General features: G+C 40.0%; 2 protein-coding genes across 3 annotated transcripts; one reads left to right on the forward strand and one right to left on the reverse strand.

Annotated features, from left to right (window-relative positions):
- Positions 1-931: 931 nt before the first annotated feature.
- LOC146510465 (heart- and neural crest derivatives-expressed protein 1-like) lies at positions 932-6,395 on the forward strand. The gene is made up of 2 exons (XM_085175288.1): positions 932-1,776; positions 2,735-6,395. Exons 1-2 carry the CDS (start codon positions 1,297-1,299, stop codon positions 2,828-2,830), a joined length of 576 nt encoding a protein of 191 aa, XP_085031414.1. The 5' UTR covers positions 932-1,296; the 3' UTR covers positions 2,831-6,395.
- On the reverse strand, positions 5,309-13,826 carry sap30l (sap30-like). Of its 2 annotated transcripts, XM_085175291.1 has the most exons (5): positions 13,396-13,826; positions 13,056-13,272; positions 10,855-10,977; positions 9,593-9,691; positions 5,309-7,277 (listed from the first exon to the last, which is right to left on the reverse strand). In XM_085175291.1, the coding sequence occupies exons 2-5, from the start codon at positions 13,239-13,241 to the stop codon at positions 7,149-7,151; spliced, it is 537 nt and encodes a 178-aa protein (XP_085031417.1). In that variant the 5' UTR covers positions 13,242-13,272; positions 13,396-13,826; the 3' UTR covers positions 5,309-7,148. The 2 variants fall into 2 exon arrangements, with proteins under 2 accessions (XP_085031417.1, XP_085031416.1); XM_085175290.1 differs by having other exon boundaries at positions 13,056-13,826.
- Between the last annotated feature and the right edge of the window lie 3,502 nt (positions 13,827-17,328).

Here is a 17,328-nt window from a genome sequence, read left to right on the forward strand (position 1 = left end):
GGCCTTCTCCTTCAGGTATGACGCGGACAGGCCGCTGATTCTGTGCGCCAAAAGTAGCACAAACAAATCCTCAAACGGGTCATTTACACTTCTCATTACTCTCTGACATTCACGTCATGTTATTACTGGAAAATAAGACGTGGATAAAAATCTGGTCAGGCCTTTTCACTCTGATAAAATTGTTCTAAAATTTGACATGTGACATAAGAAAATGGCCATTACGCCTTAAAGAAAATATTTTTTAAAACCCTTAGATAATCTTTAAAGAAGGACCGAAAAAGAAAAATAATTTCATGTTTTTAAAGCAACTAAATTGATGCGTGAGCACACCGGGGTAAAAACAGATAAAATGATGTCAATTTTACATTTTAGGCATAGTTCTACCTTTTTTATTCGCCTATTCTTTTAAATGTTTAGCTGAACAAAAAGATAAAGTCTGCTTTATTCGGATTATTTGGGATTATCATTAAAAACAGTCGAATTGTCTGAATTTCTGAGTTGGCAAAACTTATTTATTTTTATTTTTGAAATTTATACGCACGTCTTTAAAAATTTACTTTTTATATATAATTTTAATTTAAATCTCTGACTCCATGTATTCCAACCTGCAGTTGTTAATTCAAATATAAATGTAGATAATACAGTGCTGCTGAAAATCAGTGGCAGAAATGATTAAGCGTGTATGCCTTAAGAGATGTCAGTGCGTAAAGTTCGTGCGTAAACGCTTTCCAAAAGTAAAACAAGACTTTGAATCCTACAAAGATTTACAGATTTACAAAGTACTTTCTGCTGCAACATTTTCGGATAGCCGATAGTTGCTCCTTGTGCAGGGTCTTGAAATTATGGTGCATGTTTTCAGAAGCCTATCCAGACTCTCCTCCCATCCTGGGCGCTGCCCTCCATTGGCTGACTCCTTTTCACGCAGATATCCAAGTCATATAAACCTGGGGCCTCACACCTTCACCAGGGTCAAATTTCTTGGTCAAGTCAGAGCTGCCTCGTTTGGAAACGATTTCAAGAAGGAAACGCAAGTGGAGCCCTGCTCATCGCCGAGATTTCTTCTGTGGAATTTAAAACGTTTTTCTCGGCCTGGGCTGAAGCCGAGTTCAGAATGAATACGATGTGAAGGCGGTGGTTGTTTTTGTTTGACTTGTTAATAAATCCAGAGGAAGACGTATTTAAATCTTGAATGATTTCTTTTGGCTGCGGATCCCCGAGCAAAGATCGTTTTGGGGCGGCAGCAGAGAAAGGCCGAAGGGAAACACGGCAACGACCATATTTGCAATCCCGCTCAGCATGAACCTCATCGGGGGCTACCAGCATCACCACCACCTGATGCACGAACCCTTCCCTTTCGTCCAGCGGTGTCACCAGGATGCACCGTACTTCCAGAGCTGGGTGGTGAACCACGGCGAAGTGCCCCCTGATTTCCAGATTCAGGCGCCCTACCCAGCCGCGGAGCTGGGAGCGCCCGGAACGACGCACGATGCCCGGCTGGAAGGGCTCCAGGCCGGGATGGGAAAGAGGAGAGCGTCGGGGCCGAAGAAGGAGCGCCGGAGGACGGAAAGCATCAACACAGCTTTCGCCGAACTCAGGGAGTGCATCCCCAACGTGCCGGCGGACACAAAACTGTCAAAAATCAAAACTTTACGCCTGGCGACCAGTTACATCGCTTATCTGATGGACGTCCTGGCCAAAGACTCCGGGGAGACGGAGGGCTTTAAGGCCGAAATTAAGAAATTTGAAAACCGGGATTTGAAACGAAAACGGGAGCTGGTAAGTTACGAGTGTCGAAGTGAAGTAACCCCAACCCAAAGCATTTTTCTGGGATTCGGTAACATGTTAGTCAGTGCAAAAGCAGCTGTAGGCCTGGAAATGATGAACGCTGAACGAAACAATTCAGCATGACCTTTCGAATTGAAGTACCGTCAATGTTTAACCTCCAACCAAAGCCTTTATATCACTTTATAATTATATCATTTTATTTCATCTCATTTTTCCTTCAAATAATTCCCAATTATGAGTCCCAGTTGACAATCGGCCAAATTATATTTTAAACCAACCTAACAAACAATTAAAGAAACAAACAAACAAAAAAAAAAAACATCTAACAGTTTGTTAATAGTATAGTGAATGCATAATGTTTGCTAACAGTCTCTAATTGTAGATTTAGACTTAGATATTTAGGCTTGAATATGTGCCTAAAATATTTTTATGAATAACAAGCAACAGTTATTATTATTTGTAATTAATTACGTAGCTCCTAATCATAGCCGACGAAAAGTAAATGTCCTTCCCTTATTAGATAGACAATAAAATGTTGTTTTAGACAAATGATAAAGTCTTTATCGTTTCTATGAATTTAAAAGATTACTAGTCAATATTGGGGTACGTGACAGGCAATGCCTGATGCTCCGACCCAGGAGCTGACTTACGGTCAATTAGTGAAATCCTGTGATGTCATCGCCCTGAATGCGTCACTAAAACCTCCAGTTTTCTTCAGATTACATGAGGACAAACTTAGACTCCAAATCCAGATTTATTTATAAAGCACATCTAAAATCAGAGTGCATCACACGAGACAAAGATTGGAATACAGAAAAATATGATGTGCGAAATAGCGCAAAAAAGCTCAAATAAAATAAAAGTGACCCTCAGCTCTCTGTCCTGCTGATTATGTTGTGGTGTTTTGGTCTCCATCCTCATTCTCATCCTCCTCCCCCTCCTCCCACAGACCGACGGCCTGCCGGAGTCCTTAGGAGCCGAGAAGAAGGTGAAAGGCCGGACTGGGTGGCCGCAGCAGGTCTGGGCTCTGGAGCTGAACCAGTGACCTCCACTTCTCCACCCGAAAAAAACTCATCAGAGACTCTGGATTCAAATCAAATTTAAAATAAAACAAACCACTGAGTGAACCTAAGCACGTCGCTGTGGCCGTGCGGCGATGCGCAAAAAAAGAGCGAACTAAAGGACAACACGGGCATAAAAGGTGGAGGGACGATGGAGAGCTCCAGGACAGACGTCTTCTTCTCTCGTGCCGTGGTTTCTAAGCCGATTCACAGATCCGATTGTAGGTGTTTGATATTTGTGGTATTTCTGCTTTGTTGATGTTTTCCACCCCTGCGGACCAGATGTCGCGATGGAAGGTGTCAAAAACACATCCGTCTCCCCTTAAATGTGTGTTTACCTGACGTTGTCTTCCCAGTTAAAGGAAATGACGCAAAAAAATAAAAAAATTATAAGAAGGTGGAAGAAATCTTCAGTATGAAGCCATTTAAATTTAGATATGTTTCATTTGAATTTTGAGCTGCACAAGAATCATTTTTTTTTTATCTCGTTTCTGGCGTGATTTACATTTACCGGTTTATTTCTCAGTGTTAATAATTTATAGAGTTTTGTTAAACCAGGAAGCAGTTATAACTTTGAGTTTTGTGCGTGTTGGCGTATTTTTTTCTTCCTTTTTTCTTTAAAAAAAGTTACTTACTGTACTTAATTTACTTAATGCTGACACAAAAACGTGTACAAAATAGGACTAGAGAATAATTTACATGTCAAAAATAAAATTAAAATGTTAACTTTTAAATCATGGATCGAGTAAATCGGACGATTTTTTATAGATGTCTGGCTTCTAAAGATACAATCAAATGAACGGAAGCCGGAAGAAACACATCATGAAAGGGGGGACACGTTTTTGTTTATCACTGTTCCATCCCGCTGTATTATTTCATTTTCAGGTATTTTCGTCCACAGTAGGTTTTCCCAGCTCAATTATCTCCCAACAGACCCTCCGTGTGTGTGTGTGCGTGAACTCTCCGGGCTGTTGTTTCGCGTAGGAATCGTATTGAATTTACTGAATCTACCTCAAATACTCTACACGATGTCACTGTCCGCTGGGAGAAGACACCGACTGTTCAGTTAACGCAACTTTACTCACTCCGTCATGTAAAACTTAAAAAACAAAACAAAATCAAAAGACCCAATAGGATAAAAGTTTATTAATGTGCGCAGTGGTGATGGAAATGTGCATTAGATGTGAAATTATATATATATATATATATATAGTTCCGTAAATAAATGATTATTTTAAGACACTAGCTGTGTTTGGTGAAAGTGTTTTTTCCCCATCATGTTTAAAATTATTATCATTATTATTATTGTTGTTACGTTATTATTTTTTCTTAGCCACGTAGGTGTTATAGGCATTGCTTGGTCCCAAGTAAGAAAAAACAACAACAACGAAAAACTAAAAAAAAACGAAATCTTGATATGGGCAATAAAGTTTTTTTTTCGAACAGCAGGATTTTTTTTTTACATTTATTTAAAATTTAATATTTCTAATTCCTTTTTAAAAAGAAATCTTACTTTTACTCATTTGTTTCCCAACTGAGTTTGTTTCACCAACACAAGTTATATGTAGTCCCACATCTAAATTATCCATTTGTTAATAGTTTTCTGGTAAGTTTTAAATCTACATATAATTTGAAATAACATAAAAAGCGCTATCGTGTTAACCGGATGCTGTTCAACAAATTCATTACTTTGAAAATATAACGCTGTCCTTATCCTTTAAATAATTTCCACAGGTTGACAATCTGCTGTTCTCCACAGTTTCCTTCATATTATTTATTTATTTATCATTCTTTTGCAAAAAGCTAAATAAAAGAACAACGTGAAGTAAGTGTTGTTTCCAAATGTAAGAAAAAAAAAATCAATGGACTGCTGTCGCGCTACAGTAGCAACAGTGACGCCTGGTGGTCGATGGGCGTCATTGTAAAAATACAGCATGAGGAAACTGCAACTTTTAACCAAATAAAATAAAACTTTTTCTTCATCTTCAAATATAGTGTGGAGGAAAACGTGTAGGACAAAGTTAAGGCCTCTGAATCTCCAGTGTATTTCGTTTAAAAAAAATAAAAATACAGTGCCAATATCTGTTAGAAAGCATTAAATGAAGAGCTCCAATACAGTTTAAACATCATAGTCCTAATAAACTTAAAATACTTTGATGCTAAAGTACTATAAGAACTTATCATATAGGATCATACATTAAACCACTGAAGCATAATGTGTATATAACTTTATTTAAAAATATTATCTCCAGCTGTCCAGCGATGAATTACTTACACGTTCTGCTTCGTCTTTAGTGATAGAGCATAAGGTATTTCTAGATTGTACTTTTTAAAATAAGTGGCATGGAGTACAAAGTATAATCTTTACATAGAAAACACTTAAAGCACATCGCTGGTTCTATTGTATAATTAGTCTGGTGTTATTGACCTCTGGTCACATGTTAAAAGAGCAGAGATGAGGCTTTTTCTTCTTCCTGTACAATACATTTATTTATATTAATAGGAGCAACAAGCAGTCATACTTAAATATGTTTCTTTTTCCTAATACAACAATTAGGTTAATGTGGCATGACCTACACATTAATAAAGATGGATGTTACCTACATGACACTAACAAACCTACAAGCAAAATTTAAAATGTGACACTTAAAAAAAGAGAGCGAGGGAGAGAGAAAAGGACAAACCTGACACAAATCGTGCGCACAGTTATCCAAAGTGCACGTACGACCCGTGCCTCCGCCACCATAAAAGACAAAGAGGATGTGTCTGTAAAACAGCAAAGATGTCCGTCACCTGGAGGTTGCAGCAGTGCTTTAAAATTTTTTAAATAAACGTATAGGTCGTCAGCAGCGCGTTTGCTTTATCACATTAAGTGCTTTTAAACACATCAACAGGTTGTTAACGGTGGCTAGCAACCCAACAGCTCCCACTCATTTCCCATCACTTCAGGCAGCTTAAAAAAAACAGAAGGGGAAAAAAAAGGAACTGAACAAAAGTTTAAAAAATAAACAAAAAGCCAAACGTATTATTTCGTCTGCTTTAAATGTAAATAACTGAGTCTATACAGAGAAAAACATGTTGCTGTTTGATGCTGTTTTACTGCCAAATGAATCGTGCTGGACTGAAGCAGCCGCAGGTTCACCACTATGACAAGGTTTTTTAAAATTTTAAATCTCACCCGCTGATACGGAAGAAGGGTATCCACGTGTAACACATATTCAAAATTATGAATAAAAGAAGAACATTAATTTTTTTTCTCCCACTTTCACCAGGATAACCTGTGAACCCACTTTGGAGGAGTGAAATTAAGAGCAGAGGTTTTATCCGCTGTAAACACCGTCGGATGGCAGCACAATACAGCCCGACCATTCATGCAGGCACAGCTTTCACTTAATGTGGAAGGAAAAAAAAGAAAATAGAAATGATATATGCAACCAGACACAACCTTTGAACAACTTGTGGAATTAAGGCTGAACTAAAGCTTACTTAAACATAAAGAAATCAGCATGTGTATGTTCACAGGTACAAAAGAAAAAAAAAACAAAACAACCCACTAACAAATAGAAGACTGAGTCACAATGCATCACATCCTTACTCGGTTCTTCTTCCTTTAATGTTTTACACATCATTTATAATCATTATCTTCACCATTTGCAGCTTTTAAAGAGTGAACCTGAGCCTTAATGTTCTGCATGTGACTTCAGACCAGGGTGGCATTTCGTTTCCAACAGTCACGTATGAAGAAAGAAGGAAAAATCCCACTTATCGTCGCATCATTCAGCTCCATCTCGCAGTCCCGTTTGGCACAAGCATTCCTCACTGTGAGCGTGTTTAACAGTCAACTTGGCAAAGAAAACCAAAATTACCAAAAGTTGTTTTGTTATCTTTTTGACTCTTAAGGCAGGATACTGCATTCAGCTAAGTCGCTTGAGTCGGACGCTGTTCTTTTGTACATATAGACACAGTTGTGTTACAGTATGACGACATAAAACTCTGCAGAGTGAGTCCTTGTAATCAGCAGTCTTTATGGTCCTGGCTTTCGTAAATCAGGGAATACCTTGGAGAGGGCCAAGTCAAAAGGGAGAGACTGCATTTCTGTGAAGAGGGCCAAAAAGCCAAAATGAACTCATCTCACCCTGGATTTCTATTTTGAGTCCTTTAAGGACAACAGCAGTTCGTGTCCTGTTCTCAGAGGGGAGTAGGAGGGTGCAGAGGAGCTGTTACTCAAGTCTGGGTTTTGTCTGTAGCTACAGTTGTTGTTGTGGTGGTTGTAGCTGCCGCTGTGATTGTTGTGGGGGAAGTTTAGTCCAGCGGTTTGCCACCGTCCCCTTTCTGGTCCAAGCGGCTCTTGCTGCTCTTCACCATGTAAATAAAGTAGGTCAGCGTCTCCTTCTCGTTCACCGGAATATTCCGGAAGTGACGGCTCACCGTCTGCAGACGGGAGAGAAAGAGGGAAGCGGTTAAAAGAAAAGCGATATACATCGTTTGTTTCAGGGTCGGTAAGAGAAAAGACTGAGACTGCTGAAATCTTCCTTCACACCATTAAATTAAATCTGGATCCAGATTAGTTCGTGATATTTGTAAATGAGAACATGGAGACACGGTTTCTCATTTTTCTGCAATTGCGAAAAATTAAACTTTTCCATATCTCGCACTGGTTTCCCAAGTTTTCCTAGAGCCAGATTTGGAGAAACTTTAAAAGTTGATCACTTCTAAGTTGGCCCCTCCTCTGATATGATGTTTATATGACTCAGTCACATGACGATGAGCAGCTTTTTTGGGAGTTATTATTTGAGAAATGCTCCATTGTTGTCCAAAAAAATGAGAGTGACTTTATACTTCTTCAAAAAGCAACCCCCCGTTGGTTCACTCCACCTCTGTCTGCTGCAGGCACGGACTACTACAATTTAAGGTCCTGCACAGGCTCCATCTGTCTAAATTGAAGGTTTCAAGGATGTTTCCAGATGCTGACTCAAGATGTGATCGATGTGGCCAGAATTCTGCCTCATTGTCACATATGTTTTGGACATGTCCTAATATTGCTACCTACTGGTCTAAAATATTTAAAACTTTGTCTGATATTTTTAAAAAACAGCTCCCCCCAGACCCAGTAATGGCACTATTTGGTGTAGCTACAGTTAAATACTTAAATAATAAACAAATTTGGGCTCTGAGTTTTATAACATTGCTTGCAAAACGCCTTATACTTCTAAATTGGAAAAATAAAGCCCCCCCAACTCATTCTGCTTTGTTAAGAGACACAATGTATCATTTACAGTTGGAGAAAATTAAATTCTCATTGAGAGATAATGTTAAACAGTTTTACCTAATTTGGCAGCCCTTTATAGATTACTTTAATAAGTAAAACTGGGAGGGATGGCCTCCTCCCATATCTGCTCCAAGATTATACACATTGGTCTGGGCAGGTGTATTGTTTTGTTTTTGTTTTTGTTTTTTTGGGGGGGGGGGGTTGTTTGTTTTGGGGTTTTTTTCCTCTCCCTCTCCTTTGTATATACTTATGTAGATATATAAATGTGTATGTATAGACATAGATATATGATTTTTATATAATGGTAATTATATTTTATGTAAAAAGGAGGGGGAGAAGAAGGAGGGGGAAAAAATATGTCACTGTAAATGAGATACATACTTTGTTGCCTGATTTGAATAAAAAAAATCAAAAAAAAAAAAAAGCAACCCCGTGATTCCTCTTAATCAGCTTTGACTAATAAGTTGTTTAAAACTATGTAAACATCTCTTACAAACATTAACTAAAGTCTCTACGGTTCTACAGGCCAGAAAAGAAAACTCTGCCTCACACCTGAAGAAACTTGGATTATATGATTAATAAACTGACTGACTTTAATATTTAATGATGCACAGGTGCCCTCTGGACACCTACAATCCTTGCTTTAAGAAGAGTTGGTGCTTTTAACCTCTTCCTGGTTATATATTTGCACAGAGGGCCAAGTGACGCATCAATCAAAAGCAAATGGAGTTGAATTTATAGCTCAGGGAACAAAAACATTTTACAGAGTGAAAACAACACTACAGTACAAAGCTGGCTCCAGTGAATTTCTAATTACTGGAAATATTCCTCGTGGTGTCTGCACTGAAAGCATCGATCACCAAAAGCACCGGGCCTAAACGAAACCCTGAAAAATAGCCATTTGTGTTCTTTACCTCGACTTTTACAAACATCCTCTGCACAGCCTCACATTGCTATGGTTCTCCTGAACACGGCTGAACACAGGACAGCTGTAACTGGTTGTGGGGCTGTTGACTGGTGTTTTATTAATGATGTGGCAGGCTCATTAATAGGAGGGTTTGAATGTGACTAAAAGCCTGGGGAAACATCCAACTTACAGCCCAGTTTGATTTCATTCATTCCCACTGTTAGCCCAACACCACATCCGACCCCAGCTGACCCCATCTCAGGATGACCGGGAGCGCGAGCACAGAAGGTAATTATAAGGACGAGGGCGGAGCTGGCTGCACCGAGTCCACCTGTCGATTTGGGAAATCAGTCTAACAATTTCCCATTACAGCTGAATGGGAACGCCAACACTTCCTATATCACAGCATACACTAATGAGAGCAGCTCAGGGATCAACATTCCCAAAGAAAAGAAAAATGAGTGAGATGTACTGGATTTAAAAACCCAAATCCACTCTCACGGTAGTCTCCCTGATGAAAGCGTTAGGGTACACAACACCCTAAATGAAAAGCATCAGTTCTGCTGTTACCTCTGCCAGCTGGGCCTTGTTGAGGCCGGGCCTGGTCTGGAGCTTGTAGTGTCGCTTGTAGCGTCTCAACGTGTTCACTTGCAGCTGGAAAAGGTCCACCTGAAATCACCAAGAGAAGCCGGGACTCAGTGAGTCGGTTCAAAGTGATGAGCTTCTTTTTTTCTTTTTTTTAAATCCTGCTTTCCATGGTTTATGCAAGGCTCCCAGTGGCTTCTGCCTCTTTTTCAGCTTTTAAAGGAGCTGAAACTTTAATGATGCACAGAGAGAAAGTGGGTCAATGCAGCATGAAAATACATGAAAACAAGTAAGAAGCTCCACCCACACAGTGACATGGAATCAGGTGAGGCAAAGAAAAAGACTTAGGTGTTTTTACCCAGAGAGAAATAAAGTTTGTTTAAAGGTTCACTTTAAAACTGCTGCACAAACATTAACGAGCCATATGTAAACATTTTATTTTGCTTAACAGAAGTGATTCTTTTTTCAATTATAACTTTAAAAAGGTACTATATATATTGTATGTGCTTCTGACCAAAAAGTAACACATTGTAAACAATATAGTGACATACACAAAGCCACTTGAATCTTAATAAAACAGTGATACTAATTTGTGGTCACACCATCCAGCCTTATGTGAGTGATTAACACATTCACCTTAGATGGCAATCTTTGGTTTGCTCAGGGGAGCTAGCATACTCCTGCCAATCCCTTCCACTCTCTAACTGATGCCTAAAAAACTGGGAGTTCATAAACAATATTAAATGGCTCCCTGCTTGCAAACTCAGTGTCAATCATGTTATTAAATAAATGGAGCTGTTGAAGTCAAAAAGAGTCAATCTGACTGAGGCAGCGAGACAGGGAAATGCCTCCGCATGGCTGCAATGGAGCAGGAAGAATTGCTGCAAACACAGAGGGCATAAAGATGTTCATAAAGTATGCAAAGCAACATCTGGATAAACCAGAGTTCTTCTGGAGACGAGTGTTGATGTGGATAAATTATAACTGAGGTTTTTTTTTTTTTTTAAATCAAGCTTTGCAGAACTGATGTATACGTCGCAAAGTCAGTAAAGAAAGTGAAACTAAAACTAGTGCAGGGAAATCATCCAAAGCATTCCTCAAAGTTCACCATGGACTGCTTAGAGAAACAAAACAAGCTTTTAAACATGAGGTACGTGGAAAACATCGAAAGCAAGGAAAGAAACTCGAATACTTGGACAACAGAGCTTCAGCATCATTATAATGATTAATGTTTTCCTCGCTGTTACCTCGGGCACCTCCACATCATGATCTGGGGATTCCCCTCCATCATCGCTGGTCTTCCTCTTCCTCTTGTTGCGAACACTCTGAATGAAATTCTTGTGAAAGTCGCAGATGTAGAGATGTCGCACCTGTGGGAAAAGATGGGAGAAATCCATTAAAGCAAAGCTTTAGGTTCACCAGTCTCACCGGTCATTTCCAGATTGTTTAATAAAGTTTTTCTAAATTATTCTCAAGCTTCTGCTTTAATGTCAACCAAAACAACACTTCTGTTTTTGCCGTTCTACTTTAAGCCTCTTGTTTGCAGCCACGCAGAAATCATCCAAAATGTGTCACTCAAAACAGGAAGTGCCTCATTAAAGACCTCCACGCTGAAACTGTGACTCTACGCTGTGTCGTCTCAGCTGAAAGCCTCTAATGCAACAATCCCTGTATCTTTGTGTGATCATAAGCACGCAACTCCTCAAGGCCACACCTTCACTGTATGACGTGTCACTCGAGTCCCTGCATGTCATGAATAAACTAGGAGAGCTAACACACAAACACAAATGAATAGAAGCTCATTCCCTGAGCTGACGCGTGGGTGTAACAAATCACCAACGTGCCCACGGCCACCACTTTGTAGGAAACACACAGGACACAAACGAGAGTGGACACAGTGAGGAGCAAAGCATGCAGAGTGGCTTAATGCAGCAACAACAGACACCTGTACACTCGTGAATGTGACACTGCCGTGCATAACGGGGCAAAACTGGGGCCCGTAGGTTCTTCTTAATCTTTTTCAGTGTTGTGGACAAACTGCACAGCAGATCACACAAGGACGCTATGTAAACCTGCCATATGTTTGTGTTATTCAGCAGCTGCTGTAATGCCAACACCATTCATGAGCTGCTCATTCGCCAACTGTTTGAACCAAAGTGTTTCTCAAAGTGTGAGGGAATCTGACTAAAAGGAAGAATATACACAATCTCATTTCTGTAATGAAAATAAAAGAGTTTGCCATTGTTATTACTGGAATTTCGCTTTGATCCAGATTTGCTGTTTTTGTTAATAACTGATAAAACTTTCTCCAGCTTTTAAAGTGGGGCATACACAAAAGCTTGACTGCGTTCTCTTCAAATGTGCCAATCTGCTGATTTTCTCCGTTTTGTCACTTGGTTAGATAACCCTTTTTCGTTTGGTTTGAAAATGTCGCTCTGGGCTACAGAATGCTTTCGTTTTTGTTCCCAGACACAGTAAACAAAACCGGTGTTTGTGGAACTACAAGACAGCCTGTCAGCCCCAACAATATTGAGTTTCAGTGGTCTTATTCCAAGACATCTTTGTGCAAAGAATTGACAAAACTGGGGCTGGGAACAGTATGAGGCCCTCACTATGGCCTGAGGCACTTTTACTTTAACGATGTCGTTGATATATTATGGACCCTACAATTTTTATTGATTATCCTGGTGCTGTAACAACAATTTTCCAATCATTTCAATAAAGTATCTTCCTATAATGTCTGCTCACTCCGAGTAAAGTGTGTCTGTTGCTAAATACTGTGAGATATTATAACTGCCAGCACTAATAAAGCAAAATATGAAAAGAGAACTTCTAAAAAAGTCTCTGCTTCACGTCTCAACAAGTGTCTCTCACTGTGGGCTCACACAGACCACGTGATAACTGCTGGCACAATCAGCTGTAATAAATGCGTATCAGACAGCGCGTGCCATTAAATAACTGCCATAAAAGAAGCCAAGTCGCTGCAAAGCTCTTCAGCAGACACACAGTAGCGATGCGGTGTCGAGTTTAACTTTAACAATTGTCGACAGCCGGCATTAAAACTCGACTGTTGCTATAACTGGACTGACATTTAGCAACTCGTTAAGCTTCCCTGGCAACAGCCATTTTATGAGCAGCGGCGGGGGCGTGTTGGAGAAAACTGTTGCGACGACAGAAAGCTCTGAGTTCGGGACACTGCTATCCCACACGACGCTCAAGTAACGAGCACAGCTAACGTTAGCATGACAGCTAAATCTCTCAGCAAGCAGGACCACCACAGTCTGCTAACTTTACCTCCAGCAGGACCGGGAAGCTCTGTGGTCACAATAACTGACGCTAACCGGCTAACTAGCATTAGCTGACAGCTGTTCAGATTCCACTAACTTTCAGCCACCCCCCCGCACTCTGTTCAAGACTTTAAAATACACAATAACATGCTTTGTCTTACACTCTTGTCGATGTCCAGTTTGAGCTTCTTCTGTGATATGCTCTTCTGGATTCTCTTGCTGAAGGAGGCGTTTCCAGCAGACCGGCCGCAGCGTTCTCCGTCCTCGATCAGGCAGCAGCTCTGACCGTAAAACGGCGGAGCAGGCGGTCCGTCGTGGCTATCTTCCTCTGTGCTGAACCCATTCATTCTGTACTTGTGACGATGTGCCTGCTTTAACCTCAACGATTAAAAAAAGGAGCGCCAACAAAAAACAAACAGCGTCAGGTGGGACACTTAGTCTCCTGTTCACCCGTTGCCCTTTTATGAAAGACAATTCTGGCAACGTTAGCTAGCGAGCTACCTTGGCTAAGTGGCTACAGCGTAAATTTAACAGCCCCTGATGTTTTGATGCCGATTTGCAAGTTATATAAAAACACGATCGCTCCCATAGGTTGAAGACATATTCGTATATATCTGGCGCCGTCAGTCTCCGCTTACACTGGCTAGCTCCTGTGCTAGCGGTGCAGCAAGGTGGATGAGCTGCCGCTGATGCAGGAATTCCTTCGGTGAGACCGCCGCAGTTCGTCCCTGTAACCAGCCGTCGCTTCTGCGCGTACGACAACAACCTATCTGCAACTCCGAGCTATAAAAACACTGGCGGCTACAGCTTTCTAACCAACTTTGACTAAATTACACATTTAACGACGTGCACCTCTAACGATTACGGCACTCTTTCAGAAGAGATCCTACAATGGAACATGCTCCGTCTATGGGGCGGAAGTTCCCATACTGAGCGCCCATTGGCTCATTTCGTACAAAGGCGGGCTTAATGTACAAAAAGTGACATTTCCATTGGCTCTAACCAACTTCAATTTTGCAGCCCAGTTCTTCCTGTATCGTTCGGCGTCAGATGTTTTCTACTATGAATCGGAGTTAAAGGTGGCGTTGCTGCCAGTTAAAGGGGCTTTTGACGACACGGCACACTTTCGAAATCAGTTTTTCTTTAGTAATGTTAAAGTTTTATTGATTTTTGACGAGTCACCACTTCTATCACACGAAGTGAGTGTATGCGAAATTGAAGGGGGAACCCCACTTTCGTTAAGTCTGGCTTTGAATCGTTTGCGTACTTTGGATTCGTGATACGAAGGAGACATTGTTACTAATTTGCATATCGTCACAGTTACTCGTTTACCGCTTCAAACAAACCCTCGAAGGTCAATATTAAAAGACTGGTTTGTAGCGGAGCTTAAACAGCATTTAAGCTACACGAGGACAGAATGAGGACAGAATGGTTCGCATCAACACGGTGCAGTTCCACATTTGACCGCTGGAGGGAGACAAAACCTCATAAATGAATAAAAACCTGAGGAACAACAGACTCTTTCACATGCCGTGCCTTGATTTGGACTACATAGGCCAAAGGTTTTGACTGCTCATCATTCATCATTTTGGTAACATCTCAAGTAATATAACTCTGTCAAGGATATAAAGCCATTTTAGTGACTAAAAATGTTGGGTTTTATAGTTCAATGGCCAATGGTGTTTTCTTTATTTCTAGCCATCCATTTTTCTTCGTGGGGTACTGGAGCCTAACCCTGCTGTCACAGGGTGAAAGCCAGGGTACACCCTGGAGAGTTCGCCAGTCTGTCACAGGGCTAACACAGAGAGTCAGGTGTTCACGTTCATATTCAGATCTATTTAGAATCACCAATTAATCTAACCTATTCAGCCAAACCACATACATGTTTGTATGGAAAGAGGCTGGAGTAACTGGTGATGACACATGCAAATACTTGAAAGGCCCCAGCTGACAGGTGAATTGCAGCCCACAATTTTTTTTGCTGTGAGGCATCAGTGTTGCCCACCATTCTTTATCTGTAACTGATATCCTCAAATGTTCACATGCAATTCATTGTGGTTTTCTTTTGCAAAAAGGAGTTGTGTCAAGCGTGGGCTAGTTTCAATTCAGCTTTATTTATATAGTACCAAATCACAGCAACAGTCACTTCAAGTTACTTTCTAAGGTATACTGACTTTTTGTTCAAGTACAGGTCATTCCCAGATCCTAACTTTATCCTAACTTTTAATCCAACTCTGTCATGACATCTGTTGTGCCATATTGCCATCATTTTTCAAATGCCACACCACATTTTGGACCGCTGTAAAGTCCATTGTTATCTTCAATTAAAAGCTGAAAATTACTGAAAAAAACTGTTGTTCAGAGTCTGCTCTTATGTCACAAGATCATAACATGGTTATTACGCTTCATCCATATGTAACTGCTGATCAGTGCTGTTGGCTGTACCTAGGTCTAGGTTAAAGACAAGAAGTGAGGTTGTGTCTTCCAAGTTGTTGATTTCTCTTCAATTGGACTTAACATCTGTGGATGCTGCTGATACCTTAAAAAAAAGAAGCTTAGCACCCCGCTGTGCAGGATTGTCTTTAATAAGTTTTATCCATTTATATTGTTTCAGTTGTGGCACATTATGACTATTGCTTTAGATAAGAGCTATAAAAGCACATTTTACTTACAATTACACAATGAAATGTCAGCATAAATGTGTAGTTATATTTTCTAATATTATTCTTGTAGAAACCACTTGGATGTGTTTGACAGTAGATTAAATTGTGCTTAAGGCAACTGCAGAGCAAGAAGAAATTCAGATTCTTTAGCAAAAAGAAGAAGCAAAAGCAATTTTACTCATTCACTAAAAGGGAAAACCATTATTCAGCAGGAAAAAACTTTATTCAGCCTTATATTAGTATTTTATAATGTGTTATTGCATTATTGATTCTGTTTTAATACTATAGTCACTGGTGCAAATTAGATACGTGCTTCTAGGAATTTTTATATATATATATATATATATATATATATATATATATATATATATATATATATATATATATATATAATTCTCATAATATTATGAACTTGTACAGGTATCGTGTAATAAACCTTTATGTGGCTGTCGACTAAAACTAGTTGAGTAAAATAAAGTCCAATAATTGTAGTATATGTGCACCTTTGAAATAAAGTTGAGTGCAAAGAAGAAGAAAAATCAAACTCTATAGCCGCCACACAACATCATGAAAAGTCTGTGCACGTTTTTGGGGCCATTTTATGCCCTTTGCTGGTCAATATGATATGAAAAGATAAATACACATTAAAGTATGCTTTCAGTCCGTCTATTGCTTCAACCTAACTTCAGCCCCGCATTCAAAACCAGTTTCACCAGGTCTGGTGTGGAAGAACTTTACTTACCTGCACAGAGCCTCTGATCACAACCTTATTCATCACCTCCAGGTTAAACTGGAACACCAACCATGAGCCAGACTTTCCTACCAACAAGAGCTGCAGACCTGACTAATGGTGCTGTAGCTGAGCGTGGACAAATAACTGCAGCTGGTTCCCAAAATGATAACAGGCTGGGCTGGAAACAAATGTGAATCTGTTTGTACTCCATTGCTTTGCCAATGATGTTCTTTGTTGTCATATGTCTAATGTGATGTTTACTCTCATGTGCAAACATCCCGCATGAAGAGGTAGGAAATGACTGAGAGAAGGGGCGCCATATCTAAAATATGAAAAGGAGTAAAAACAACTGAATTTTCTCTTTTGTTAGAAAAGCGGCAGATGACAGAGCGCCAAAACTTTAGCAGCTTTTTCACTTTGCAATTTAGAGGTTTATATCATCAGGGAACTGGCTCTCAGAGGCAATAACATGTAAAGTGGTCTCTCAGTGTATTCAACGTTGTCCCGACACCTCTCTATCCGAGCCGGTGTGACAAGTTGAGCGTTATATGACATCCCATGAGACGCGTAAAAGTGGGCACGCCGTGGAGCAGCGTTCAGTGAATAACTGCTGCCTAAAAGCTATCCCAGCTTCTGCGTTGACAGATGAAATGATTATGAAGTTAAGATTTTGTGTGTGTTTTAACATCATCAGTCACAGAGATGATTAAAGTCATTAAAGAAGAAAAAAAAAGCACGGTAAGAGAGGCAAAACACAAAAGCTCAGGGCCGGGGAAGATACCCAGCGATTTATTTAGAGAGGAGATGATTATGGTTTGAATGAGTCGCTTCTCCTTGAGTTAAGCAAATACAGGGATTACAAAGAAAGAGGAAAATCTGTGCCAAATCCATTCAGGATTTGGAGTTGGAAGTAGGTAAAGTTTTGATATACAGACTGAAAGGTATTACCAAGGAGTTCAGTAAAGATCGGGTAAATTAAAACACCTGTCTTTAAAAGCAAAAAAATAGTTTTTTTCAAGTGCTGCTTGAAGATGGAGG

The sequence above is a fragment of the Neolamprologus multifasciatus genome, chromosome 10 (genome assembly GCF_963576455.1).
Source record: "Neolamprologus multifasciatus chromosome 10, fNeoMul1.2, whole genome shotgun sequence".
In the NCBI taxonomy this organism is placed as follows: Eukaryota; Metazoa; Chordata; class Actinopteri; order Cichliformes; family Cichlidae; genus Neolamprologus; species Neolamprologus multifasciatus.

Bases quoted from the DNA above. Each gene is read 5' to 3' on its own strand.
- LOC146510465 (XM_085175288.1), top strand. From the start codon at position 1,297: ATGAACCTCATCGGGGGCTACCAGCATCACCACCACCTGATGCACGAA. The intron at 1,777-2,734 runs GTAAGTTACGAG...CTCCTCCCACAG, and splicing joins TGAAACGAAAACGGGAGCTG to ACCGACGGCCTGCCGGAGTC.
- sap30l (XM_085175291.1), bottom strand. From the start codon at position 13,241: ATGAATGGGTTCAGCACAGAGGAAGATAGCCACGACGGACCGCCTGCT. The intron at 10,978-13,055 runs GTAAGACAAAGC...CTTTTCCCACAG, and splicing joins AACTGGACATCGACAAGAGT to GTGCGACATCTCTACATCTG. The intron at 7,278-9,592 runs GTAACAGCAGAA...TCCCGTCTGCAG, and splicing joins ACAAGGCCCAGCTGGCAGAG to ACGGTGAGCCGTCACTTCCG.